The 26,783-nt window shown below is 45.2% G+C and overlaps 1 protein-coding gene and 1 long non-coding RNA gene across 6 annotated transcripts in view; one reads left to right on the forward strand and one right to left on the reverse strand.

Annotated features, from left to right (window-relative positions):
* LOC125123195 (uncharacterized) overlaps window positions 1–6,076 on the reverse strand; it is a 77,525-nt gene extending 71,449 nt beyond the window's left edge. The window contains exon 1 of the long non-coding RNA XR_007134003.1: window positions 5,781–6,076. This is a non-coding gene — a long non-coding RNA (uncharacterized LOC125123195). The remainder of the gene's footprint in view (window positions 1–5,780) is intronic.
* Window positions 4,845–26,477, forward strand: AMMECR1L (AMMECR1 like). Of its 5 annotated transcripts, none has more exons than XM_047772602.1 (9): window positions 4,845–5,234; window positions 6,756–6,865; window positions 13,709–15,150; window positions 15,266–15,710; window positions 18,185–18,295; window positions 18,599–18,713; window positions 19,514–19,604; window positions 21,043–21,196; window positions 22,884–26,477. In XM_047772602.1, exons 4-9 carry the CDS (start codon window positions 15,304–15,306, stop codon window positions 22,993–22,995), a joined length of 990 nt encoding a protein of 329 aa, XP_047628558.1. In that variant the 5' UTR covers window positions 4,845–5,234; window positions 6,756–6,865; window positions 13,709–15,150; window positions 15,266–15,303; the 3' UTR covers window positions 22,996–26,477. The 5 variants fall into 5 exon arrangements, with proteins under 5 accessions (XP_047628558.1, XP_047628559.1, XP_047628557.1 ...); XM_047772603.1 differs by having other exon boundaries at window positions 13,709–14,551; XM_047772601.1 differs by lacking the exon at window positions 13,709–15,150.
* Window positions 26,478–26,783: the final 306 nt, after the last annotated feature.

Consider the following 26,783-nt stretch of genomic DNA (forward strand, 5'->3'; position numbering starts at 1 on the left):
ATAAAAAAGCAATACAAAATCCTCAGTACAGATTAGACATTAAGAGTGTTTATAAGATAGGAGTTCCTGTCATGGCGCAGTGGTTAACGAATCCGACTAGGAACCATGAGGTTGCGGGTTCAGTCCCTGCCTTTGCTCAGTGGGTTAAGGATCCGGCATTGCCGTGAGCTGTGGTGTAGTTCGCAGACGCGGCTCGGATCCTGTGTTGCTGTGGCTCTGGTGTAGGCTGATGGCTACAGCTCCAATTCGACCCCTAGCCTGAGAACCTCCATATGCCGCGGAAGCGGCCCAAGAAATGGCAAAAAAAAAAAAAAAAGAGTGTTTATAAGATAAATGTTCTGTGGTAATCTATGTGGGAAAAGAATCTGAAAGAGAATGGATGTGTGTACATGTATAACTGAATCTCTTGGTGGTACAGCAGAAATTATCATAACCTTGTAAATCAACTATACATCAATAAAACTTTTTAAAAAATGGGGAAAAAAAGATAAATGGATATGTGATTTGAGCTTCCCACCTAGGTTTCATTTACTTCACCAATAATACTAATAGAAGCTTAGGAACTTTTTGATGAATTACGTACCCAAGTGAATACAAAGTTTAAAAACACATCTTCTCAGAGTAATATAATTTAACTCTACCACAAACAAAACACTGTTGGCCTTATTAGTTTATTTAAACTACTTCATACTTCTGAAACACTCATGTACTTTCTATATATAAAGATTTACTTTATCAACTATAACAAAAAAAATTTAAGATTCATTTTAATCAGACAAGTACCCATCATCTTTTTTTTTTTCTTTTTTTTTCAGCCATGCTCACAGCATGCAGAAGTTCCTGGACAGTGACTTGAGCCACAGCAGTGACAACACCAGATCCTTTAACCACGAGGCCACCAGAACTCCTCCCATACTCTCTTTGAAGTACCCAACTGGGCTTCTTCTGTAGTGGATACACAGAAGACAGGCACTTTTGTGGAGTCCAGAGCACAGAATCAGGTTCTGTATCTCTTACCAAGACCAGACTCATGTCAGTCTGAAAAGTGGGACAAACGAAATCTATAACACCCATCAATATATCCTGTGAAAACTTATTTCATTGCCAGAGGCTGGCAAATGCCCCTGGCGCATCAATGCACTGCCCATCCAATGCGCATATCCAAAATAGCATGTGTGCTTGGTGTGCAGGCTAACTTCATGTGTATTCAACATCTCAATACCGATGAGGATCAGTTATGAAGCATTTTTTGACATGCTAACCCTATCATAGCTTTCTACGCAAAAACTTATTTAAATCTCTCAACAACTCTGAGATAAGTATTGTAATCCCCATTTTACAGATGAAATATACTCACCTCACTTAACATCGCAGGTTTCCAGGGCAGGGCTGGAATTTGAAACTATGCAGTCTGATTCCTTTCTCTCTTAATCATTATCATTTATTCTTATTCTTATTCTTTTCTTAAGAAACAGTAAGAGGAGTTCCTTCTGTGGTGCAGTGGAAATGAGTCTGACTAGTATCCATGAGGATGCAGGTTTGATCCCTGGCCTCACTCAATAGGTTGGGAATCCCATGTTGCTGTGGCTGTGGCGTAGGCTGGCAGCTGTAGCTCCAATTCAACCCCTATCCTGGTAACCTCCATATGCCTTGGATGTGGCCCTAAACAGCAAAAAAAAAAAAAAAAAAGAAAAAAAAGAAAGAAACAAACAAAAAATTGAGATATAATCGACATACAACATTGTATAAGTTTAAGGTATACAATGTGTTGATTTGACACATTTACATACTGCACTCTGATTACCATCAGGAGAGTTAGCTAATATCTCTATCATGTCACATAATTGTCCCTTTTTTTTTTTGCCTGCATCCATGGCATACAAAAGTTCCTGGGCCAGGGATCGAACCTGAGCCACAGCCATAACCCCAACCACAGCAGTGAAAACTCAGAATTCTTAACCCACTGGGCCATCAGGGAACTCCTATCATTTCTTTTTTTGGGGTGGAAACATTAAGATCTGTGGTAAGAGTACATTACCATATATATTCTTAACCATTCAAGGTAAGAGATGATGAAAAGCTATGCCTTGTTTTTATAGTGGTACAGCTATATCATGGCAAATTGGGGTGACATTTTAGGTTCATGCACAGGGCTTGAGCCACTTAGCTTTCCCACAGTTCCCCTATCCCAACTATATTACATTCCCACCACTTGCTGGTTTTCTTCTTCATTTAATTATTCAGGCTACAAAAAATTACCTTATGCCTACTATGTAACAGGTTTTTGCACTATGTGCAGGAAATGAGAAAATAAATAAGACATAGCCACTTCCATATTTATGGTAAAAATTGTCCTCTTCTTTCTTCTTCTTGTTCCTAATTTCACTCTATTTTTTTTTTAATCTTTTTCATCTTTGTAGGGCCGCACTGGTGGCATATGGAGGTTCCCAGGCTAGGGCTCCAATCAGAGCCATAGCTGCTGGCCTACACCACAGCCACAGCAACTCAGAATCCAAGCCATGTCTGCAACCTACACCACAGCTCACGGCAACGCCGGATCCTTAACCCACTGAGCGAGGCAAGGGATGGAACATGCAACCTCATGGTTCTTGGTCGGATTCATTAACCACTGAGCCACGACAGGAACTCCTCACTCTGCTATTTTTGCATCAGTGCATACTATTGCTTGCTGATGTGAAGTGACCCCAAAGTGACTTTTTAAAAAGTCCTGCCTTTCAGTGTCAGTAAACAACAGCAGGTCCTACTTCTTGGTAAAATGCCTTTTGACAGCTCAAAGCAAGGTTTGTTTTTGTTTTAATTTGGGAGTGTTTCAAGTCCAACTTAGTTTCATCATTTACCTCCTGGCAGCTTGATAACCAGGGAGCAATAACTCCCTTATCTGTGAGCTGTTCAATGACAACATAGTACCACCCTGGGAGCAATAGACTAAGGCCCTTTTCCAGATTTCAAGACTTTCAGCTGGAAAGACTTTCACTATATGAAATTTATTCTGATTATTTTAAGTCAGGATCTGATCCACTTATTCAGAAACCAACAAAGGAATGACCTCTGGCTTGCTGCCTCCAGCATTTCTGGCTCCAGGCCATATGATCATCTAATTTGTAGTTTTTCAGGACTACAGAGGTTAGAAACTGGGAAAAGTGGAACTCAACAGCAGATAAGCACCTCCAGTCCTTGACAGGAATTATGAAGACTGCTCTAAATGGCTTTTGTAAAAAAAAAAAACTGACCTCTTGTAGATCCCGTTGTAGCTCAGCAGTAACGAACCCGAACCCGACTAGTATCCATGAGTATGAGAGTTTAATCCCTGGCCTCGCTCTGTGGGTTAAGGATCCGGCATTGCTGTGAGCTGCAGCAAAGGTCACAGATGTGCCTCAAATCTTGCATTGCTGTTGCTGTGGCTGTGGTATAGGCCAGCAAGTGTAGCTCCCATTTGACCTCTAGCCTAGGAACTCCCATATGCCACAGGTGCGGCCCTAAAAAGAAAGAAAAAAGTCACCTTCTTATTCTACAGCCATGTCTCTTCCTTCCACTGTTTTGCTCTGCCAGGTTCTCAGAGTTCCAGGTCCAAGGGGCACCAATCACTGTTTCCTCCCTTTTTTGCTGCCTACAGGTAATTTTGCTATAAGTCTGTAGTAGCAGATCTTACTATGCTTTAGTACATTATGCATTCTAGAGCAGAAGGTTTTTGCTGGAAAGCTTCACTGTTAGATATGATTTGCATTTTTTACTAGAGACTTTTCTTTGCTCTTGGAGGACAAACATGTTAAGGATTCCTTTCTGCGTAAACAGAATAGCAAAACACAGAACTGTCGATCTGTGGGCTTGAGTCTGTGTTCTCAACTAGACTGGCAATGCTTTAAAACAGGGCATGCCTTTGCTGCAGGGCCTAAACAGTTTGGAGTGGTTAGGGTGAGGGAGCAGGGCAGAAATGAGACTTTTAGTGCAACTCCATCTGTCACTACAATAAAAACGTTAAGTCGTCAAATTAAACACCAAATATTTGAAACGAGAATAATTTTCTATTAATTTTTTTAAATGTTTCTTGTATTGCTCTCTTTGAGGCCCTTGCCCTGCCAGTGCTGAGGTATCTGCCAAGTCGACCAAATGAATTAACCCTGCACTGTAGATAGTGGCCACTTGAGTCGTTTCCGGGCTGGGGGCTGGGGACTGGGGTGGGGGTGGGGGGGTGGGGGGGTCAAGACCAAGATTTGGGCTCCTGACACCACCTAGGGTGGTCTGTCTTTCCAGTACACGAGGAGGCTGGCACTGAGCCTGGAACTCCTTCTCAAGAGCCTGGCCGGATCCGATGGGTCTGCTGAATATAAGGCTGCTCCGAGCTACCCCTTCCTGGCTGCCTTCGAAGGCTTCGACTAGGTGGGGTGAAGCGACGCGAGCCTAACTGCTCCGGGAAAGCCGTGGGCGGCTGAGTGTTGGGCGGGGAAGGGCGGAGCGGCGAGGCTGGGCATCCCGGTTACATCCCAAGCCGGTACCTGGGCCGCGTCACGGACAATGCCGCCGGCCCGGGCCGCACTACAATTCCCGACGCGCTCTGCGCTCGCTCGCAGAAGCCAAGGCAGCCCGGCCTGCACTGCGCCGACCGGCCTCACAGCCAGGAGCTTCGCTCCGCAGGCTCAGCGACCCGAGGGGTCCGACCCACCGGCCTCCTCCTGCGCCTCACCTCCCACCCGTCTTTATTTCAACCGCCTAGGCTTCTACCCCAAGAGTGGAAAGCAGCCTCCTAATTCAACCCGTAGAGTCGACTCCAGCCAATAATGTGCGCGAAACTAGGCCACGTGACAGCAGCGGGGTGGTGCTCCAGAGGCTCTCCGATCTCTATGGTCTTGGCGACTAGCTAGAGGGCGTGTGGTCCACTGGAGGACTACCTAACATTCTTCCTCCATTACCTCACTGCCTCCGGTGGCTGCTGGGATACCGGAAGACTCGGGTCCCGGCTCGGCTCAGTCCTCCAGCTGCCCGGGGAATACCTCTAGCAGTTCTTCCCTGCCGCCACCGCCGCCCCGCCGCTTCCTCCTCCGCCCGCCCCCCGCCGGCCTTCTTCGCCCCGCCCCGTCCGCGCCGCGCGTCCGGCCCGTCTGCGGCCCGCTTCTCTCGCGAGCCCCCACCCAGGCGCATGGCTCCATGAAGCAGGAGGAGGAGGCAGAGCGCGAGAGGTCCCGTCTGCCCCAGCTGCGCCTGGGCCAGGAGAAAAGGTGGGAAAGTCGGTCCGCGCCGCGCCCTCCTCCCCTGTCCCCGCCAGGCTGTCCTCCCAGGGGTTGCCGCCGTGCGTGTCGGGCCTCCTCACCCCGAGGCGACCGGAGGGGCCGGCGAGTGGGTCCCCGGGGTTCGGGGTTCGGGTCCCGGGGCAGCATGGGGGAGGGGCTCTGGGGGGCGGTGAAAGGAGGCGGCAGGGCGGGGCCTGCGGGCCGCGTGTGCGGGCGGGGAGCTAGAGGGTCGGAAGGCGTGCTGGGGTGGGGGTGAGTGGATGCCCCTGCCCCGGGCCGCGAGGCGAGGCCAGGCGAGGCTCCAGCTCCTTTCTGCACTCCCTCCAGGAAACAGTGGCGGGTCGTGTAAAGTTTGGTGGTCTCCGGCGCCGCCTGGCGGCCCTCGCCCACCGTCCCGCCGCCCCGCCGCCCCCTCCCCCGCCCGGCGTCTGGATTCCACCCCCGCGGCTCTGCCCTCTAAACCCTACCCGTCGCCTGGTCGTCCCCCTACTCCTCCCAGAGCCCCGCGCTCTCCCCTTCCACCTCCTTTCTTACCTTTCACCTTTTTCTCTGTCTGCTTTGCACCTCCCGTCGCTGGCCTCTCTTTTCCCCGCTGTATCTCTTTTCCTTGCTGAACTCTGTTTTACAAGCACGCTTTCGTCTCTTCTTCCCTTTTTTTCCAACTCCACCCTCATTCAGTCTTTCCTTATGTACCCATAGTCCTCACTTCCATTATTCCTCCACCTGGCACTCTGGGTTTTATGCCTCCCTCCTTCCCAGGCTGTGGGTTTTGCCCTTCACTTCTTGCCCTCCTCCATTCCCTGTCCTGATGTGAACTCCTCACTTTGCCACACGCCCTCACCCAGATCCCTCTGGGCCTATCCCCTTTCACTGCCCTCTCCTTGGATAGAGTGGGTGGGGCCTGGAGTCTCCTGTTTACATCTTTGGGAAAAACTCAATTCTCTACTCCTGGCGGGTGGAGAGAGTTGGTGAAGAGATTATAAAGAGATTTGTGCAAGCCTCAGTGTAAAGATGGGTGGCTTTTACCAACAGTTATCCTCCCCACCTGGGATAACAAGATGGCCTGTCCTCAGGACCCTGGCATGCTGTCCAGTAATCCTTCGGCACCATCTTTGCAGAGGATATGGCAGTATGTTTGTATTCTGAAACCAGTGGAGAACCTTGAAGTGGTATATCTTAGCCTGGGAGCAAGTTTTTATCTAAATTAGTGGTGGAGGAAGTTTTAATGTCTGTCTCATGTTCGGTTTCAATTAAATCTTTGATACTCATTGTCCTCCCTTCTTGGTGATGACGCCAAGGATGAGGTGATATAATGTATGGGACTGCCGTTGCTGCCTTATATTTAGATTTTGAAATGTTTTGAATTAAGGAAAGCCTGTTCCTGTTCCTTAGTTGTTTTTTTTTTCCCCTAGAAATGGCTCTGTTTAGTTGTAGTTTTTTCAGAAACCATCCCTTACCTTGGCACTGCCTTGATTTTGTTCATTCACTGTACCTACATTTCCATCTTAGGTACAGGAAGAAGGAATGGAATCGGAAGGAAGAAAATTCATTTCAGAGACAAAATAGCTCCCCTCCTCTGTTATAGCTGTTCCCCTGGCAATACAAACTTTCAGCTTTAAGTGAGTATTACCTTGGACATACTTAGACTAGAATTTTGTTGCCCTTTTAAAATTTAAAAAAAAAAAATTTTTTTTTTTTTTGTTTTAGGCTGGTGCTAGGACTTCAGGATGTAGGTTTACTTTGTTCACTTCTATTTTTCTACTTCTTGAGAGGGGGTCCTAATGTTGATGAATTGCCTTCCACTTGCTCTCTTTTAAAATAATTTGAATATGTAAAGACACATTTATTTTCCACAATCCCATTAGAGTTACCTAGATGGTGGTGTGGCATTATCCGTAACCTTTATGTACATAAAGTCTGCCTCCCGCCCCTTCCCAATTATTCATTTTTTAAAGTCAAAGAGCATAATAACTCAGAGGTTAATGTAGTTCCTATCAAGGTCAATTACTGAGTGTCTTCCATATGGTTATAATCTTCAGGGAATTTTGGAACATTTTGTCCTAAATCTGCTAGGGTGATACTATTTTCTTGAAAATAATTAGAGTTTTATATGTAAACAAAGTTCTGGAAAAATTTTTATTACTCTTGAATTTCTTGGAGGTTTTTTTGTGTTTTTTTATAATGATTTTTATTTTTTCCATTATAGCTGGTTTACACCCTGGAGTTTATTAGTAATGGTATGCAAACATTTCTAAGAGAATTTTTGAGTGCTTCCCATCTCAGGGAGACTCACAGTCCCTCTGTGAGGAAGGCAGGGAACAAATATTTTCATTTTGTAAATGAAAGAAACGAGGCCCAGAAAGACTTGGCTCACTGCCATAGCTCATAGTAAAGGAAGGGGATCTAAAAAGAAAACAAAACTTCTGACTCTTGATATTCAAAGTTTGGCTTAAGCTAACTTGACATGAAAGTGTGTAGTTCTGTGTATTTTTGTAAATCTATAAAAAAATGGATTATACAGGTAGATCTGGTATTTTTGGAGGAGATATTTTTACACAGGAAATGTTTTGGATTGTTTGTGTGTGTGATGGGCTTTCAGAAACATAGAAGTGATTATTTGAAATGATTACCAGAATGTTTGTGGGCTTTTCATTTGAGTGTTTTTTGGAATAGTTCCATAAGTAGGCCAGAATTATAGCTCAGGTGCCATTTCACTAATCACATAATTATTAAATTGAATTTCAGTTCAACTCTTTGTCACAAAGGAAACAGTATCCTGTTCCTTCTGTATGAAGCTTGGTTTGAATAGACATCTGGACACTAAATAATAATAACAGGATGCAAAGACTTATTTTCTTTTTGCCTTTTTCCTACCTCCCAAATCCCTTTTCTTCGTTAGAAGTTCATACCCCTCAGTAGGCTATGTTGAGGTTTGTCTTTTTTTTTTTGTCTTTTTGTCTTTTCTGGGGCCACACCCATGGCATATGGGGGTTCCCTCCCAGGCTAGGGGTCCAATCAGAGCTGTAGCCACCGGCCTACACCAGAGCCACAGCAACGTGGGATCTGAGCCACGTCTATGACCCACACCACAGCTCATGGCAACACCGGATCCTTAACCCCCTGAGCGAGGCCAGGGATTGAACCTGCAACTGCATGGTTCCTAGTTGGATTCTTTTCTGTTGCGCCACAACAGGTACTCCTTGAGGTTTGTCTTTGAGGTGAATCAAGATTTCACCCCCACACCTCCAGGCTTTTCTAGGTATTTCAGTCCGGTTGTTGGAACTCTTAACTACTTGGACTCAATAGTTAGTACTCATTATATATCAAGATTTCTGCAATAATAGCATATCTAGCAAGTTGACTTTTTTTTTTTTTGGTGCATAGTTATAAGTTTCAAAAAAGACCCCGACAGAACAGAACTGCGCACTCCTCTCAGCCCAATATTCCTTATTTTCTGGCATCTCACGATGAATTGTGGGTGATTTATTCGAAGCATGGCTCTCCAAAGTGCAAAAGTATCAAGTTCGTTAGAATAATAACCCTATATGAGTAATATGATCTACTATCCACATGGTAGTTCTTTATTATGACGATGTTTATCCCTCCAGAAATCGTGAGAGCTCAGAGCTCTGTAATTTTTAAAACCAACTTTTATCGGTAGAGGTAGACATAGTATTAGTACTAGCAGATGCTTTAATAAATGGTAGTTCTGTGTTAAAGAACTGCTAAGGTGCTTTTCATGTTGTACTCATTGAATGCTCACAAATGAGCCTCTATGGTAGCAGGAGTCCAAGTCTGCAGAAGTGTGACAGCCTGCCTGAGCTGGCATAGCCAGTACCTATTAAGTTAGATTTGGAGTTGAGCCTGGGCTCTGCCCTCTGAAGATGGGGCTGCTCTGGGAAGGCATCATCTAGTTGTTTTCAGTGGACCTAGGAGCCCTGGAAGGGACCTCCAGTGAGGGAGACGGGCACTCCTGCCCAGCCAGCCTCTTCAGTCAGGGTGACCTCACATCCTCTGCTCCATACTGGTCTCTATACCTTGTTTATAAATATCAGGAATCTATGAGATTATATTAATTCCTGAAATCATGAATTGCCCTCCAGGCAAATAATGCTCCAGTGGGTAGCTCTTAAAGTGCCCTGTCATCCAAAAAAAAAAAATATATATATATATATATTCTCAAGTGCGGTTTAGAAGTTGGGTATGGCCTTGGGAGGAAAGCTGTGCGCAACCTAAAGTTAAATAGCCCCCAAGGCCAAATCCAGGACTGACTAGTGACTGTGTTTTAGCAAAGAAGACAGCTACCAGCCTAAACCAAGAAGTTAGTGTAGGAGATATTTGACCTGTCTTTTAGAATGAATTGTCCACCTTGACTATCCATATTGCTCTGAATTAAGCTGTCCCTTGGTGTGAGCTGAGCAGAGTTGACAGTGTCGATAAGAACAAATAGTTGTAATTCAGTCACCTTCAGACATACTCAACAGTCAGCACCTCATGTGGAACCCGGTGTCTGAAGGTCAGGTAGTGCCATAAATACTGCTTTCTTTAAAAAAGTCTATTAACTTAAATGAAATTACCAGGAGATTTGTAGATAAGACTGGTGGTGTATATATCATATATAGAGCACCTTTTGAAAAGGAAAAACACAAAAGTAACCAGGGAGTTACTGTTGTGGCTCAGCAGAAGTGATTCTGATTAGTATCCATGAGGATGCAGGTTCAATCCTTGGCCTCCCTCAGGAGGATCTGGCATTGCCATGAGCTGTGGTGTAGGTCACAGACGCAGTTAAGTTCCCAGCATTGCTGTGGCTATGGCATAGGCTGGCAGCTGCAGCTCCGATTCAACCCTTGAGAACTAACACACATATGCCAAGTTTGGCCCTAAAAAGCAAAAAAAAAAAAAAATGCAACCAGGAGGAGTTGAGTGGTGACTGGAATTTAAGTGGCTTTGTGAGCCACCTGGCCCAGATCAACAATGCACTGCTCCAATGCCTGTTTTGTGGACTGTGTTGAAGGGCAGGACCTTGAGTGCTGCCTGTCAGGTGAAGAGTGTGGTGACTCGAGAGCAACTTCATATGACACTTGCTAGATTAGGAGATCTTACCTGGTAAAACAGTGATTCCTGTTTTTTCCTCCAGCTTTTTGTGGAGGTATTGTCTCCATATAGTGGAAATCCAGTTTTAACTAGTCCATTCTCTTTGTTCTAAAGGAAACAAAGAGGAAAAGGAGAGCACTACTGTTGGTCCTTAAAGTGGCCCTCAGGTTAAGCTTACAGCTTCATTTGGAAGCATCCTAGTGATGTATGAGTTTTTACCTAATTCCAGCTATTTCAGATGAACCAACTTCATAGTAGTAACCATTCAGTTACACCTACTATGATAAAAGTATCATTGCTGGCAGTTTGTATGAGGTTTTGGGGAAGGGGGAGAACAAATGCATGTAGTTCTAGAAACGGCAGAGCATGTCATTGGGGTATTTGTTTTTAGCTGGTCAGACAGCAGCTTAGTCTTTGGTATTGAAACGCTGTTATTCTGGGAGATTTTACACTACACCTCAGAAGCCAAGCTGTTGAAGAAACAAGTATGTCTTTGATCACTGTAGGACAGTCCTGGGAGCTGAGTCTGGGACATTTAGTTGTGGGGAGACGCCCACATAGTTGGAGTTTGAGTTAGCAGAGCCTCACACCTAAAGAGAAACCTGATGAACTTGATAGATAGTGGTTGATTTTGTAAATAAAAGTGCATACTACCACTACCTTCACAGTCTTTACTGTAGTTCACTTAATATTTGCCTCCTGCTGACGTATAGTAAGATATTGGTCCCCTTAAACGAACATTAAAGGGAGTTCCCGTCATGGCTCAGTGGTTAACTGAGCGTAGGCCAGCAGCAGCTATAGCTCCAATTAGACCCCTAGCCTGGGAACCTCCATATGCTGCGGGAGCAGCCCTAGAAAAAGCAAAAAGACAAAAAAAAAAAAAGAGCATTAAATAATAGAGTAGGAGGAGGGGAGATGGCATGAGAAGTACAGCTTATATAAGATTGGCCCTGTGTTGAAAATTGTTCAAGTTGGCTATTGGGTTCATTATATTATTTTACTTTATGTCTGAAGTTTTCTATGTGTTTTAAATTCATGGAACAGAAATTCCCTTTGTGGCTTAGCGGTTGAAGAATCTGTCTAGGAAACATGAGGTTGCGGGTTCGATCCCTGGCCTTGCTCAATGGATTGAGGATCTGGTGTTGCCATGAGCTGTGGTGTAGGTCACAGACGCGGCTCGGATCTGGTGTTGCTGTGGCTGTGGCGTAGGCCAGCGGCTACAGCTCTGATTAGACCCCTAGCCTGGGAACCTCCATATGCCCTGGGAGTGGCCCTAGAAATGATAAAAAGACCAAGAATAAATAAATAAATCATGAAACAAATTTTTAAAGAAATGCCTTCTAAAATATTTCTGATGCAGAAAGTCCCTAACTCTCCCTTGAGTCACTAATTGAGAACATCAATTGAATTGTTTGCTTAGTAGCCTCCAGAGAAGGCTTGGGCTGGTTCTACTGATTACAAATCACAGTTATGGAGGGTGTGGGGAGATTGTTAGCTGTAGTCTCTTGGTGTAAGTTGTGATCATGCCCCCTTCAGGTACAGTCGGCAATTGTACGTGATGTGTGGGCAGAATTTTCCTTTGGTGATTGTACATGGTGTGTAGGCAGAATCTTCCTAGCCTTGAGTTCACCTGCCTTGGCATGGTTTGAAAAGCCCTTCTGTTTCTCTCTTGTAGGATGTTTCACCAGGCAGGTAGCTGAGAACACCTGTGTTACCACTAGCTCATGACATTTTGTTCTTTCTTCAGGTGTGCTTTGGAGTAAGGAAAATGAGGAAGAATCTCCTTTTTTAACCTGTTTCACACCTTCTTTTTGCTGCTTTGAATTTTGAAACTCTCTGGAGGCAAAGCCTCAGGGCCCTGTTCATGCTGTTAAAACTCTGGCTCTTGAGAGATGGTCCTTCTGCTTCATTCCATGAGTGTCCTAAACCCCCTGCCCACAGTTATATACAAGGTGGAAAGTCGACTCAGAGGGCAGTGACATCTCTTGTGGACTCAAATGACATGACATGGCAGGGGTCCTGATAATTGTCAGAGTGATGGTGGAGATACAGATGTTGGGCTGAGGGTTTTTTGGTTTGTTTTTGCTTTTTAGGACTGCACATGCAGCATGTGGAAGTTCCCAGGCGTGGGGGTGGAATTGGAGCTACAGCTGCCAGCCTACACCACAGCCACAGCAATGCAAGATCTGAGCCACATCTGCAACCTACACCACAGCTCATGGCAGTGCCGGATCCTTAACCCACTGATGGAGGCTAGGGATGGAATCCTCATCTTCACGGATCCTAGTTGGGTTCATTACTGCTGAGCCACAACAGGAACTCCTTGGGCTTAGGTTTCGACTTTTTTTTTTTTCCCTACTCCAGTTTCATTGGCAAGATTTTTCAAACTATTAAGTTAGTTTTTAGTATACCCTTGATTTGGTTTTTTGTTTATTGTTTTGGGAGGTTCGTTTGTTTGTTGGACCTGCCCAAGGCATGTGTAAGTTGCCAGGCCAAGGATCGAACCCAAACCACAGCAGCAACCTGATGCTGAATCTTTAACCCACTCACTTTGCTGATTTTTTTCTCATGCCATTAGGAAAGGCAGCGGATCCAGTGGCTATTGGTAGGCCTCATTCTTCCATCGGGCTTAGGGTGGGGAGATCCAGGCCTTTGAGTCTGACAGATGTGGTCCACATCCTGACTCTGTGTTTTAGTGACTTTGGGCAGATTGTCTTGCTTATTAAATCTTAGGTTTCTCCTTTGTCAAATGATGGTAACATCATTTGTTTTGCTGAGTGGTTTTGAGGATTCAGTAAAATCCTGTTTAAGGAGCACCTGTTCAGTGCGCTAAGCCCTGAGTGCATGGCAAAATCCTGACCTTCAGGGAGTTTCCATCCTCGTGGAAACAGTCAAACAAGAGCCCAGATGATACAATCAGCTTATGTTATGCTAGACACTGTATTGAAGCCCTTTACATGTATTAACCTCAGTTCTCCTGACAGCCCCATGAGGCAGTCAGTACTGCTGTTTATTCCCATTTTTAGGGAACTGAGGCATAGAGAGGCTAATCCCGGAGGAATCGGGATTTGAACCCGGGCATTTGGTCCTTTGGGCAGCAGTTTTTTTTTTTTGGTTTTTTTTTTTTAGCTTTTTAGTGCCACACCTGTGGCATAGGGAGGTTCCCAGGCTAGGGGTTTAATTGGATCTATACCTGCTGGCCTACACCAGAGCTCACTGCAGTGTTGGATCCTTAACCTGCTGAGCGAGGCCAGGGGTCAAACCCACAACTTCATGGTTCCTAGTCAGATTTATTTCCGCTGTGCCACGATGGGAACTCCCTTCAGGCAGCATTTTTAACCAAGACATTCTGCTCCCTCTTTTAACAGTCTAAACAAGACAGTGACCTCCGCGCTCAGAAACAATCTAGTCATTGGAAGTTTTACTGCATCAAGTGCATAAAGCTTTCTCAAAAAGAAGCCCCTGTTTCAAGCCAGACGTTGAAGCTTGCAAGCTGTTATCCTCTGCTCGAGACAACTTTCATCTTCTGAAGAATTGCCCTAGATTTAGAAATGTGTATTTTGTTAGGGATCAGCATATATCAAGAACATAAGCAATATTTGAAATTTTTGTATCAACCTGAAGTGACAGGTTGTTTTTGTAGAAACAGTGCCATTGCAAATGGGTACATAAATATCTAATTTGATTTAAAAGGTTGTAGAATTTACGGACAAAATACCATATTGTAGAGCAAGTGCCTAAAAAGGCAATTATGTGCTACATGTTCAAAACACAGGGAAAATTTTAGAAATTATATATTCATCTGAGTGGGGGGCTAAAACTAACATGTAATGACTTGAGAAAAACCGAAGTATATTTTTCTCAAGTCAGCAGGATTTTACAAACTTTGATATTGACATTGAAATAACTAGAATCTGTTTTCCTGATCCTGTTGATGACTGACACAGACAACAGAAAGGATCTTGGTCTTGTTACAGCTGTATTGTCTTTACCTTAGGCTTTTTAAAGAAAAAGAATTTAGTGAAAAAAGATTCCTTCCTCCAGTTCACATCATCAGATGGGACCCTTTGGTTTCCTGGCACATGTGACACCACATTTTGTTAGGCTGATGGCTTTGCCTCTGTCTGCCTTCCTATGACAGGGCAGAAATGGCTACCTCACAAAAGGACTGTGAAGCTTGGGTCATTTGTGTGAATAAAGGTTTCTACCAGGTTGTAGCTTTTTTTGAATGGGGTCTTGAAGGTATAGAAGTGTAGAAACTGGAGTGAGGTCAGAGGAGAACCAAAGAAGATGAGTCAGGCTGTAAACATGAGCTGTGAAGATGGAAAGGTGGGAGGGGAGCCTTGTGTTTGAAAGCAGCTGCTGCCTTTCATCATCCCAGAGATCTGGGGCTAAAATTACACAGATAGGTTGAGGTTAGTGACGAGGAGAATGTGGAAAGGATGTGGTTAACAAGGAAAAGCAGGAACGTTCCTGTGGGGTTCTTTAAAAATAGGATGGTTCAATTTGGAGCCTCTAAAAAGGTAGAGGAAGCATCCTGATGAAGAGTCTTGACAGGTCAAGCGCAGTTTTCCAGTCACTCCTGAAATGTCCCCATTCAGCTTCACGCTGGCTGCTACTCCATCCTTATGCCCTGAGAGTCCTGGGCAAGAGGGAGCTGCTTGTTGCCTGCCTTCAGCCATGATGATCATAACCTTATGGAAAATTAAAAATAGTTGCCCTTTAGGAAAAGGTTAGGTGTCCCTGGTCTGGAATTCAGGGTCTCTTCTAGCCCATTGGTCTACGACCCTTTGTGACCAGTGTGACCTGGGTAAGAAAGAATTTGATGGCTCCTACCCTCTCTGTGTAGACCCCTTCCTCTTTGATTTTTGTGTTCTCCTGACTAACCATTTGAATGAATGCCTGCCTGTTCTCTTTTGGGTTAGGGTTCTGCAGCATTCCGGACCTCAGGCACTGAATCAGGATGGGAAAAAGACGTTGTGTTCCTCCACTCGAGCCCAAGCTGGCAGCAGGCTGTTGTGGGGTCAAGAAGCCTAAGTTATCTGGAAGTGGAACGCACAGTCACGGGAACCAGTCCACAACTGTCCCCGGCTCTAGTTCAGGACCTCTTCAAAACCACCAGCATGTGGACGGCAGCAGTGGTCGGGAGAATGTGTCGGACTTAACTCTGGGACCTGGAAACTCTCCCATCACACGAATGAATCCCGCATCGGGAGCGCTGAGCCCTCTCCCCCGGCCCAATGGAACTGCCAATACCACCAAGAATCTGGTGGTGACTGCAGAGATGTGCTGCTACTGCTTTGACGTCCTTTACTGTCACCTCTATGGCTTCCCACAGCCACGACTTCCTAGATTCACCAATGACCCCTAGTGAGTAAATGAGTCCTGTGGGGGAACAATGAGAAAGGCAAGCTAGCCTCTTGAAAGAGGCTCCTGATTCTAAAATGCTTCAACATGATTTGGGCAAAGGGTAGTGGGATCAGGATGGTGAAAAAAGTCCGGACATTATCTAGACCATTCCCCAGGTTTAGTAATAGGATGGTTTGCTCAGCTGTGTTTGAAGGCGTTATTGTCCTATTGTTCATGTTCTGGGAATAAGGAGGGTTTGGTTCTTGGTCTTTGTTGGTTCCTGTGGCAGTAAGCGGGTCATTTACCTTCTCAGGTGGAGAAGCCACGGCATCACACCACTGTGGACCCAGGCACTGTTGAAGTCCAGGTCAATTGCCAGGGCCTAAGGGCTAGGCTGGAGACTAGGGGCTCATTTAGTGGGAGCTGGGATGCTTTTAACATGGTCCCCTCACTTTGTTCCTTGTCAGTCCCATGTGGCTGCTGGCACCCCATCAAGAAGATCAGAATTTGCTGTTTTTATTTTTATTTTATTTTTTTGTCTTTTTGCCTTTTCTTGGGCCGCTCCCGCGGCACATGGAGGTTCCCAGGCTAGGGGTCGAATCAGAGCTGTAGCTGCTGGCCTAAACCACAGCCACAGCAATGCCAGATCCGAGTTGCATCTGCAACCTACACCACAGCTCACACTCACATCGATGCTGGATCCTTAACCCACTGAGTGAGGCCAGGGACCAAACCCGAAACCTCATGGTTCCTAGTCGGATTCGTTAGCCACTGTGCCACAACGAGAACTCCACTTTGTTGTTTTTAGTTCAAGACTGTTATTTGTCCCAGGTCCCCTCAAGGTATCCATAACTTAAATAAGAGATGTATGTAAAGAACAAAGTCAAGTGAGGAAAGTCAGGCCAGTGTTTTCTTTCTCAGAATTGGAAGCAGCTTTGAGCTGGCTTTAAAGAGTCCTGCTGCTTTTTAATTTTTTTAGGATGTACTTTAATAGCATTCACAGACTGGTCATTCATTCTCCACTGTTCGCTCCATGCTGAGGTGGGCACAGGCCCTCTGGGCAGGGAAGGGAGGGGAGGTGAAGAAAAAGTCCTCGCTTCCTGGAGACTTGTTGAGTTGGCAGATGACATGACCACACACAAAAGCCAAATAGTTTGTGTGGCATGCTGTCTCGGCAGAGGTAGAGGGGAAGTTGCTCCTTTGATTGTGTCAGAGGACGGGAAATGTAGGGGGAAACGTGTTGACTTTTTAGGGAAGTATTGCCAAGGGACACATCCTGAGTAGGTGAGAGTCGGAACCTTGATCTGAGTGGGATCGAGTTGTGTCCCTTACAGGAGAGGACACTGGTTTGGAAGAGTAGGTGGTAGTTGCAGCATTGTAGGGTGTGGAGACAGTAGAATTCTTGAAGGATTTTTTTAGTAGGTTTTGGTATGTTAACTTGGCTAGTGCTGGTCAGGTGTTTTACTGGAAGGAAAAGATGGGTGGGTGGGATATGCTGCTTTGTAGTAATGATCAAGGAAGTTAGATAACTTTAAAAACTTATAAGTTGCTTTTTGGAAGTGTTAACTCAAGGATCTAAGAGGTAGGGGCATAGGGATGTAGAGGAATTTCAGGAAGAGGGGACAGCTCTGTAACCTCTTTCTAAGAAAGTCTGTTACCGTTGATCTGAGCATAATGAAGCATGACTCTAGCCTAGAACGTTGTGACTTCTACAAAGAGTAAGCTTTCTTCTTTTTTTTTTTGGTCTTTTTAGGGCCATACTTGTGGCATATGAAAGTTCCATGCTAGGGGTTGAAGCTAGGGCTTGAATCGGAGCTGCAGCTGCTGGCCTATGCCAGAGCCAGAGCAGCAGGGAGATCAGAGCCATGTCTGTGACCCATACCACAGCTAGTGGCAAGTTCGGCTCCTTTAACCCACTAATCAAGGCCAGGGATCGAACCCTCATCCTTGTGGATACTAGTCAGATTCTTAACCTGCTGAGCCACAAGGGGAACTCCTGCTAAGAGTAAGCTTTCTTGAGGAGACTTTTTTTTCCCCCTGGACATTTATGAGCAGGAGAGGCAGAAAGAATGATGGGAACAATGTGGGTTGCAGGGAATGCTTTCAGATAAGGGGGAGCAGGTGGGCAGGCCCAGCATGTCTTCATGAAGGATGGAAGTGGGGAACATAGACATAAAAAGAGAGTTAAGAAGAGAGAGCCATGGAATACTAGAGGAAGAAAAAGTTGGGCAGAGGAAGAAGAAAACAGCATGCTCCCGTGGGGTCAGAGTGAAGTCCCCCTGTGAGCAGAGACTGTGGGCCAGGCTACAGAGCCTCTCTTCCCGTGCCTTGCAGCGATTCCCTCCCTGTTCCCACCCAGGGCTGCATGGCTCCCAGAGGCCAAGAGCCTTTCCGACAGCCGGCATCAGAACACAGGCCTTTTGGGGAAGAAATGAACAGGGATAGAGTCAGGCTTTTCTTCTTCTCCATGATTGATTTTTGCTTTGCTCTTTCAGTCCCCTCTTTGTGACATGGAAGACAGGGCGGGACAAACGGCTTCGTGGCTGCATTGGGACCTTCTCAGCCATGAATCTTCATTCAGGACTCAGGGAATACACGCTAACCAGGTAACAACACCACACATCAGATTTGTAGATACTTGGCCAAAACTGAAAACAATTGCCCAACTGTTTCTTCTGAGTGATAGTTTGAGCGCTGTCTTTTTGATAATCAGAAAGTGTGGGGGCTTTGATCTGGTGAGTCACTTACCGGTTCAGGTATACACAGCTAATAGCGTAAAGTTGTTTTTAGCATGTTAGTGCTGAGTGATGATAGATGTTTTCTTCAGTAGCTCACGATTAATGTTTGGGCAAGTGCTGTTGGCTCCCAACTCCAGAGCAGCCTCACTTATGTTTTCTGTCCCCCTCCAGTGCACTTAAGGACAGCCGATTCCCCCCCCTGACCCGAGAGGAGCTGCCTAAACTATTCTGCTCTGTCTCCCTCCTTACTAACTTTGAGGATGCCAGTGATTACCTGGACTGGGAGGTGAGAACAGCCGCATTTGGAACTCTGCATCTCTCGTTGCATTTGGGTTCGGGTTAGTACATGGTAATGTATCTCCTTCATTGAGAGAGGGTATGAGAATGTGAAAGCTGAGGTCAGAAGTGATTGTAGGCAACTTGGGTGACAGAAAAGGTGCTTTGATATATAAGAAGTAAGAAGAGTTGTAAAGGCTTTCTTCTCCCATTTTTCCCAGTCTGCTCTGTTCCACATCCTTCTGCCATGTCTAGTAAGGAATAATAATGGGGATAAAGGAGAACATTCCTGATCCTTCTTGGTTAGCCCTTGAATAAAAGTTGTTACCAGAAGCTCTATGTGAAGAGTCATGAACCCAGATCAAAACCCTACAGCATGTTGGAGTTAAGGATCTGGCACTGTCACTGCAATGGTTTAGGTCACTGCTGTGGTGCAGGTTCACTCCCTGCCCTGGAAACTTCCATATGCCATGAGCACAGCCTAAAAAAAAACCCAAACCCCTGTGGCATGTTCTTTTAATGGGGTAGAGCAAAGGTAGACTAGTCCACGTTATTGGATAAGCTCCTGAGAGAATGTATTTCTCTAACCTTCATGCTCTCAGAGTGGTGGCTGCTCAGAGATGCTCACTTTCCCTCAAGCTGCAGATTCTTTGGTTTCAATGCCTGAGAGGCATGAAAAGCAAGAGGGCCCCACTTTTTTCTCAGACCTGGGTCAAGCTGGTCAGGGGACAGTGTCAATTTATACAAGATGATTGAAGGTCCATTAAAGTAAGTAAATGCCATTTATTGGTTGTGGGGTTTTTTTTGTAGGTAGGGGTCCATGGGATTCGAATTGAATTCGTCAATGAGAAAGGCGTCAAACGTACAGCTACATATTTACCTGAGGTTGCAAAGGAACAAGGTGAGTTGGACAAATGGCATTTCCATGAACGATACTATTTATGGTGTTGCAAAGTAAAGGTCAGGAAAGTGGAGTGTGTTGCCTCTAAGCCCTTTCTTCCTCCCCATATCTATCAGTTTCTTACAGAATGAGAACAAATTCCCCAAAAGATATAGTACTATTTCCTGGCCCCTAAAACCATAGTGGTAATTGTAGGAAAATTCCAGCAATCAGCTTGACCACATTATAGAGTTCATTGTAAAGGGGAGTTCCCCACATTAGTGGGTTTTGAACTTTATGATTTTTTTGTGTGTGTGTGTGCTATTTTTAAGGGCCTCACCAGCGGCATGTGGAGGTTCTCAGGCTAGGGGTTGAATTGGAGCTGCAGCTGCTGGCCTACACCACTGCTACAGAACACCAGATCCTTAACCCACTGAGCAAGGCCAGGGATCAAACCTTCATCCTCATGGATCCTAGTCAGGTTTGTTACCTCTGAGCCATGACGGGAACTCCTGGCTGTGAATTTTTAAACTGTTATAACTGGGAAAATGCAAAACGTAATCGCACCTATTTCTTTTTAAAGAACTCAGTAGTTACCCAGTTTTTATACTGGGACATTAAAGGCAGGAAGTGGGTTAGGCAGAGTTTCTCTTTAAAGAATATTTAGAAGAATACCTTAAAATGCTGCTTGGGCGTTTATGTATTTGTTGGGTGTAAACCTGGAATAAAGAAAAATATCCACAGTAATTATATGGAGAGGGATTACCTTGTTAGTAACTTTTCAGAAGCAGCAGCAGGGATGTGGCATAAAAAGGAAGCTTTTTAGCCACCTCTTTGAGATCATAAATCTGACATTTTCTGTATAAGGAGGCACACCAGGAGTATTTTCTAATAGTGAGGTGTGGTGATAACTTCAGTAAATCAAGGTATTTTTGCCTTTTGAAAATGGAAAATTAAAAAATCAGGGTACCTACTACAGTAATTTGAGGGGTTCTCTTTGGTTTTCAATTGATATATTTGGCTTTATCTGTTGAAAATGTTCAAGAACAACACAGCAGTAAATGTCTGAACAACGTTCCCATCCTTCCCAAAGAAATAGTTTCCTTGCCACTGTCAGTTCTCTGTAGTAGACTGCGACTCGTAGAAATCATTGGAGTGAAGGATTACAAGCTGCAGACTTGGAATCCTCTCTTCTCCTAGAATAGCCCTACTCATAGCCTAGGCCAAAAGGCTGGGACCCTGTTTGTTCTGGATAATTATACTGGCATCATCTCTGACAGGAAAGACTCGGATGCAGGGAGCCTGGGGCCAGTCACTAAAGCTGTGTTGGCTCTCGTCTCCCATCTCAGATTCTCCTCAGCCTGCCAGTGAGGCAGCCGGGGCTCCAGGCATATGGGGCAGGGCCCAGACTTTCTCTGCCCCAGCCAACCTGGCTGCTTCTCTTCTGCCCCCGCGTTAGAGTGCGTCCCGTTCTTGTGTCACCGTGCGCTGACCTCCGTGTGCCTCTCCTCCTCAGACTGGGATCAGATCCAGACGATAGACTCCTTGCTCAGGAAAGGTGGCTTTAAGGCTCCAATTACTAGTGAATTCAGAAAAACCATCAAACTCACCAGGTAAGCCACTGTCTCGTTTTCCTTGCCATTCTAATTTAGTTTGGGTTGGATGGAGTATACTTTTGATGAAAAGGAGAAGAAAAAAATTTTCTCTGCTAATGTCTCTAAACCGAAGAAGTGCGGGTGAGGTTAAGCTCTGAGGAAGCAGGGGCAGCAAAAGCAGAGACCCCCCCCCCCCCCCCCGCCACCAGCATTCTGGGTGTGTCCACAGCTGAACTCATAGCACAGTGGGAGCAGAGTAGCCACTGAGCCAGACCCACTTGGGAGGCTGAGCGGGAAGACTGAAAGCAGATGGGAATGCTCTCAGGACAGAGGTCCAGGGGCAGTTGGCATCACATGCAGTTAGGTGGCGTGTTGATGGAAGAGTCAGAAAATGCCTTTTACAGAATTACAAGGAAACACCTGTCTACAGCAGATACTTCCATGGGGAGGCTGCTTGGTGTAGTAAATGAGCGTGGGCTGGGTTCTCAATCTCAATCCCAGCTCCACCACTTCCCGGCTATGTGGCCTGGGCCATGTATTCCGCCCCTCTGAGTGGAAAAAAATTCTTGCCTGAAGAGGTAAATGATGACACTTTGGGGTTGTTTTGGGTGTGGTAAGGTCATGTATGAAGAAGTTCTACTCCAGGGCCAGGCAAAATCTAGGTGGTCAGTAGATGTCTGTTCTCTTCCCGTCCCTATTGAAATCAGAAGCACTGAGAGGCTTAGCTTCTGTGGGCCTGTTGGCCTCCTCATCTGTAAAATGCTGAATAATCATATAATAATCTCACAGGTCTATTTGGAAGAGAACCCAGTGTTTTTGAAATGCTTTGGATTCCAAAAGAGAAAAAAAAAAAAAACTTCAAATACAAAGCATTATTATCATTATTATTATAATTTATTTGAACAGCCATTTCCCTGTCAAAATTCAGGAATAATCACCTTGCAGTGGAGGAGTGATTACAGTGGGAAAGAGATGGCTCTGGGTAAGGATTGTCACACCCAGCTCCTGTGGTCTGTAGTAGGCTCCATAGGTTTGTAACACCCCATGCTTCGCATCCTGACTCATGGCTCTTTCCAGAGCAAAGCCAAAGTGCTATGGATTCTGTTCTGATGACCCTGTGGTATGATACAGCATATTCATCTGGGAAGTGAGACCCTATATATAGCCCCAGGAAGTTTTAACCTGCTTCATCAGAATTTGACCCAGAATTAGGTATCTGTGCCCCTTTTAGTTATAAATAACTTGTTCATTGCTTTTCTTCAAGTTGAGGTTGCATTTCTGTCAAATTTACCACATTTTAGCCTGAAAGTAGATAGGCATTTTACACTGGGCATTGGTACAGCGATCTTCCAGTCTGCCTCCCATGTAATTTGACCTTGAAATTTTTCATCCAAACACCCTAGTAGTAGCAGATTGCTTAAGAGCAGCCTGATGATAAGCAGCCTGATGATAAGTGTTTAAAGGTGGGATGTGCAGAAAACCACATTCTCAGGGGTGAATTGTGATTGTGCTTTTTCATCTTGTTCATTTGTAATAACAACACTGTTTTCTTGTGCTGTCTTTCATTTTCTGTAAGTAAGGTTGCTCTCGGTCTTCCATTTTATTCTTTCAAAATGTGGAGTAAGCTTTCTTTGGTTTTCTCTGCTGCGTGACTACAAATGAGATGTTCAGGGTTCCTAATAGCCTTTCCTGTTTACTTATACAGGTACCGAAGTGAGAAGGTGACAATCAGTTATGCAGAGTATATTGCTTCTCGACAGCACTGTTTCCAGAATGGCACTCTTCATGCCCCGCCCCTCTACAATCATTACTCCTGACACACGGCTGCATGACCAGTCCCACCCCCCTGTGGCCACCAATGGCTATGACATCATTGGAGCAGATGCCTCCTCTTCCTGGTCCAGTTACTTCTATTACTGCACCATTTTATGATGCTAGCTTCCGTTGCCAAGTCTGCCTCCAGCTGACTGAGGAGGGGGGGCGGGGTTATACTGAATGAAACAGAACTTGAGGGGCCCAAGCCTTATCTCAGCCTTTCCTCAATATGGGGTTCCGTTGGATTGGGGCTCCTCCATGACTAGTGAGAATTCCGTGTGGGTTCAGAAGACCTTGGCACGTGGGTGCTGCAGGTGATTTGCTGCCTGTGTGTTGGCCACACAGTGGAAGCTGGAATTGATTGATGAAGGCTTACCCCACACACACCCCTGCAGCCTCCCCAGATCAAGTAGGTGTACTCCCCTGGCAGTCTGGGCAACGGAGACCAACAAGAAACATTTTTAGGTTGTTTTAAATTCCTTTTTTTAAACTTCCAGTTTATTGCGTACCAAGAGTTGATCACAACCTCCATGCTTCATAAGTGGATGCCACGTTAGGGTGGAAGGTGGGCGCCATGAGTCCTTTGAGGCTCCTGGACAGAGACCTACATCAAGATCGGAAGCCCTTTGGATGGCGTTGCAGATCTCATTGCTCAATTAGCCACGAAGGTTTTAATTTTCATCCCACTGTCAGTTGGATGTTCTGGCACTCTTCCTGCTCTGAGTCTCCTGGCGTTGAGCAGAGCTCTGTGGTGTAGCCTGCCGAGGAAGGACTGGGATGCCCGCCGGAGGTCCTGACAGCGTCACTGCCTGCAGTGTCGGAGAGAGACCTCCTCCTTACCCCCCCCCCGCCCCCGGCTACCTCACTCCTCTGCCGGTAGCAGTGCCTCTAGCTGGATCTAGGTTCTCAGAGGGCAGAGATGTTCAAGCAAGCACTCGGGTTGGGCTCTAGAAGGACACGTCTAGGAGAGAATGGAGGGTCTCCAAGCTGTTTTTCTTTTCAGGCAAACATCCTGAAGGACCTTCAAGCAGAGGGTTTCCTTTTCCTAGTTTGCCTGTAGAAGTGGGAAACGTGTTGCAGTTTTAGTCTTTAGGGACTTTAGAACAAAGCTGTATGATTAAACAAGGTGAGTCTTTGTCTTGCCTAACATGCTGGGAATCTTCATCCCACCGTGGCAGTTCCAGATAGTTCATGTTATTCTGGGTCATTCATGTTTTCATGTGGCATATTTCCCTTTTCCATTGTTGCTGATTCCAAATAGCTGTCAGCAAGTTTCTCCTCCCTCTTTCTGTTCTTCACTTACATGGTGGCAAAGGTCATAGAAATTGGGGACTTGGAGATACTTTGAAACATTGTCACAGAGGCACTGCTGAGATGATTCACAGGAAGAGGTGGCCAGTGGGAAGAAAGGACCCTAAGGGTGGTGCACTGGTTTTCAACAACATGTTTAGAGAACTCTTGAAGTGGGTTGGGTGTCAACCCAGTGAACATGATGTTTTGTTTTAATTTATTCTTAATGTTTATGTGGTATTGGTGTGGCTTTCCAATATGGGCAAATAGTCAAGTCAAAGGATCTTTGGAGTTTTCTTTTGCCAGGAGTGGGGGAGAGGAGCAGGGACACAGTCTAAAGAACAACACAGGTGCTGGTCTAGACCTAGCTGTCTTCATTTCTCGAAGTGGTGGGTTAAGGATGGACAGGTGTGTTTGGTGCCAGCCTCTGCTGTGGTGAGAATGCGGGATGTGCCAGGGAAATGTGGGCTGACCGCGGACACGCAGGCCCGGCTGCAGTACCACCTGGCTGCTGTGCTGAGCCCTCAGGTCCCTCACAGTATTAATGGAAACAGGCTTCTGAAGATGAAGGGATTGTTCTGTGATTTCCTGCTGCTGAGAATAATAAATGTCTTGTTACAAACAAATGTCATGACAGTTACTCTTAGGTGCCATGGATTGATGTCAGGGTGGCCAGCTCTGGGCTACACCACCCACCTCCAGTTTGTACAACAGTGTTGATATATAGGGCTACACTCATTAATGTTCAAGTCTTCTGTGTTGAAAGTTGTGTTTAATTTCTAAAGTTTAAAAAAAGCAAAAAAAATGGTGCTAAACTTTCACCCCTGAGCACGCTCAGTGAGACTGGTCATGCAAGCATTTACAGTGCCATGCTCTTTCAAGCCTATCTTGTAGAAATGTTGCCCTATTTGTCTTCCCCAATGTATAGTATGTTTTTTATTTTATTGAGGGTCAGGTAGGATACCTGCCATTTAAGAAAATGAACAGAAAATTTTAAAACCCAGGAAATGGGGAAAAAAAAAAATCAGTGCACAAGAATCGGGCTTGTTAAGCCCAGCACCACACTGAAGTGGGCTCGGTGGTTTTTGGAGTGAAGAAGCCTTACTCCCTGCACATTCCCTCATGCTCCCATCCAAGTCCAGCAATGGAGATGGAGATGCTCGGGTTCCTCTTGGCTTGGCAAGGGGACTCAGGAGTCGACCAAGGAAAACTCTTGGGCCCCATGAGGAATGGCACTTTCGGTGTCTGTCCTGAATGGAGCCTAGTCAGGAAGTGGTCTGGAAGTGTACGGTCATGGTCACCTCATGAAGATGTATGGCAGGTGGCTCTCAGGAAAAATACTAAGTCTGGATCATCCATGTGGCAGCTTTGCATAGGGAGATGACAGCTCCGAACTGGAACTTAACTGCCTTCCACGCGCTTGACCAAAGCAGTGATGAGGGTGGCCAATACATGTGGTATGAGTGGTAGGTTTAAAGAGAAGGGGGTGTTTTCTGCTGGCGTTTCCTTTGTCCTTGGGCTGCTCAAGCTGAACAGTAGGTAACCACTGTTTTCAAGGAACCAGCCTACCTTGGCTGGTTTGGTTCGGAGTCCGTTTCATCCCTAGCTGTGAGTGCCTTTTGGTCTGGAACGTTGGCTTGTCTCATGATACCCACAGCTAGGACATTCTCTCTGTAATTTCAAATTGTCTTTGTTTTACATTAACTAAAAGAGAATGTCTGATCACTAGAGTTTGTTGGTGTTGGTTTCCACTGTGAGGTTCTTAAACTTTTTCGCTTCATAATACTAAAGCAACACACGTTAGATACCCTTTCAACAAGAAAGGTTTGTAGTTGAGACATTACATATATTTTATTGTTTATAAGAAAAATCATCTATACAGGAGTCCTGGGTGTTAATTTTAATATTTGCACAAGATCTGTTTTCCATGATGTGTTAACACCTACAATTTCACTAACTGTTGATGTTATTTTCTATTGAGATTCTGGAGCCTAGGGAGCTATATGTTCTTTTTGTTTGTTTTCATTCTTATTTCCCTGAAGCAAGAGACTTTGTATGGCCTTCAGTGCAAAGACTTCAGACCAATTCTTTGTATTACACTTGGTTGCCTCTTGGCTATATAACTTCTGAGTGCAAATCATTGAACTCTTTAACAAAAGTATTGTAGAGAATAAATCATAATGGGTAAAAAGTGGTCTTTGTCTTGCCTCTTTTTTTTTTTTTTTTTGAATAGCAGTTAATAGTCATTTTATTTTGGACAGCCAACTAGATAGTATTTATTCAGCCTGCATACTCTTTGTGGTGTTGATGATCCCTAATAACCTTATACTCTTGTTGGTAACAATGCCACTGTTTTTTTTTTAGAGCCAAGTTTTCTTGGCATAAACCTAAGGTTTATGAGCCCTTTTTAAAAAAACTTTTCCCCTAGGAAAAAAGTTCGTAGTTGTCATTAAGTTTTCCAATAACACAGACCTTGCCCAGGAAGCTACAACCTGAAGAG

Source organism: Phacochoerus africanus, chromosome 3, assembly GCF_016906955.1.
Source record: "Phacochoerus africanus isolate WHEZ1 chromosome 3, ROS_Pafr_v1, whole genome shotgun sequence".
In the NCBI taxonomy this organism is placed as follows: domain Eukaryota; kingdom Metazoa; phylum Chordata; class Mammalia; order Artiodactyla; family Suidae; genus Phacochoerus; species Phacochoerus africanus.

Excerpts from the sequence above, each read along its gene's own strand:
- AMMECR1L (XM_047772602.1), top strand. The coding sequence starts at position 15,304 with ATGGGAAAAAGACGTTGTGTTCCTCCACTCGAGCCCAAGCTGGCAGCA. Across the intron at positions 15,711-18,184 it reads AGATTCACCAATGACCCCTA|TCCCCTCTTTGTGACATGGA; the intron begins GTGAGTAAATGA and ends TTGCTCTTTCAG. Across the intron at positions 19,605-21,042 it reads TGAGGTTGCAAAGGAACAAG|AGTGCGTCCCGTTCTTGTGT; the intron begins GTGAGTTGGACA and ends CCCCCGCGTTAG.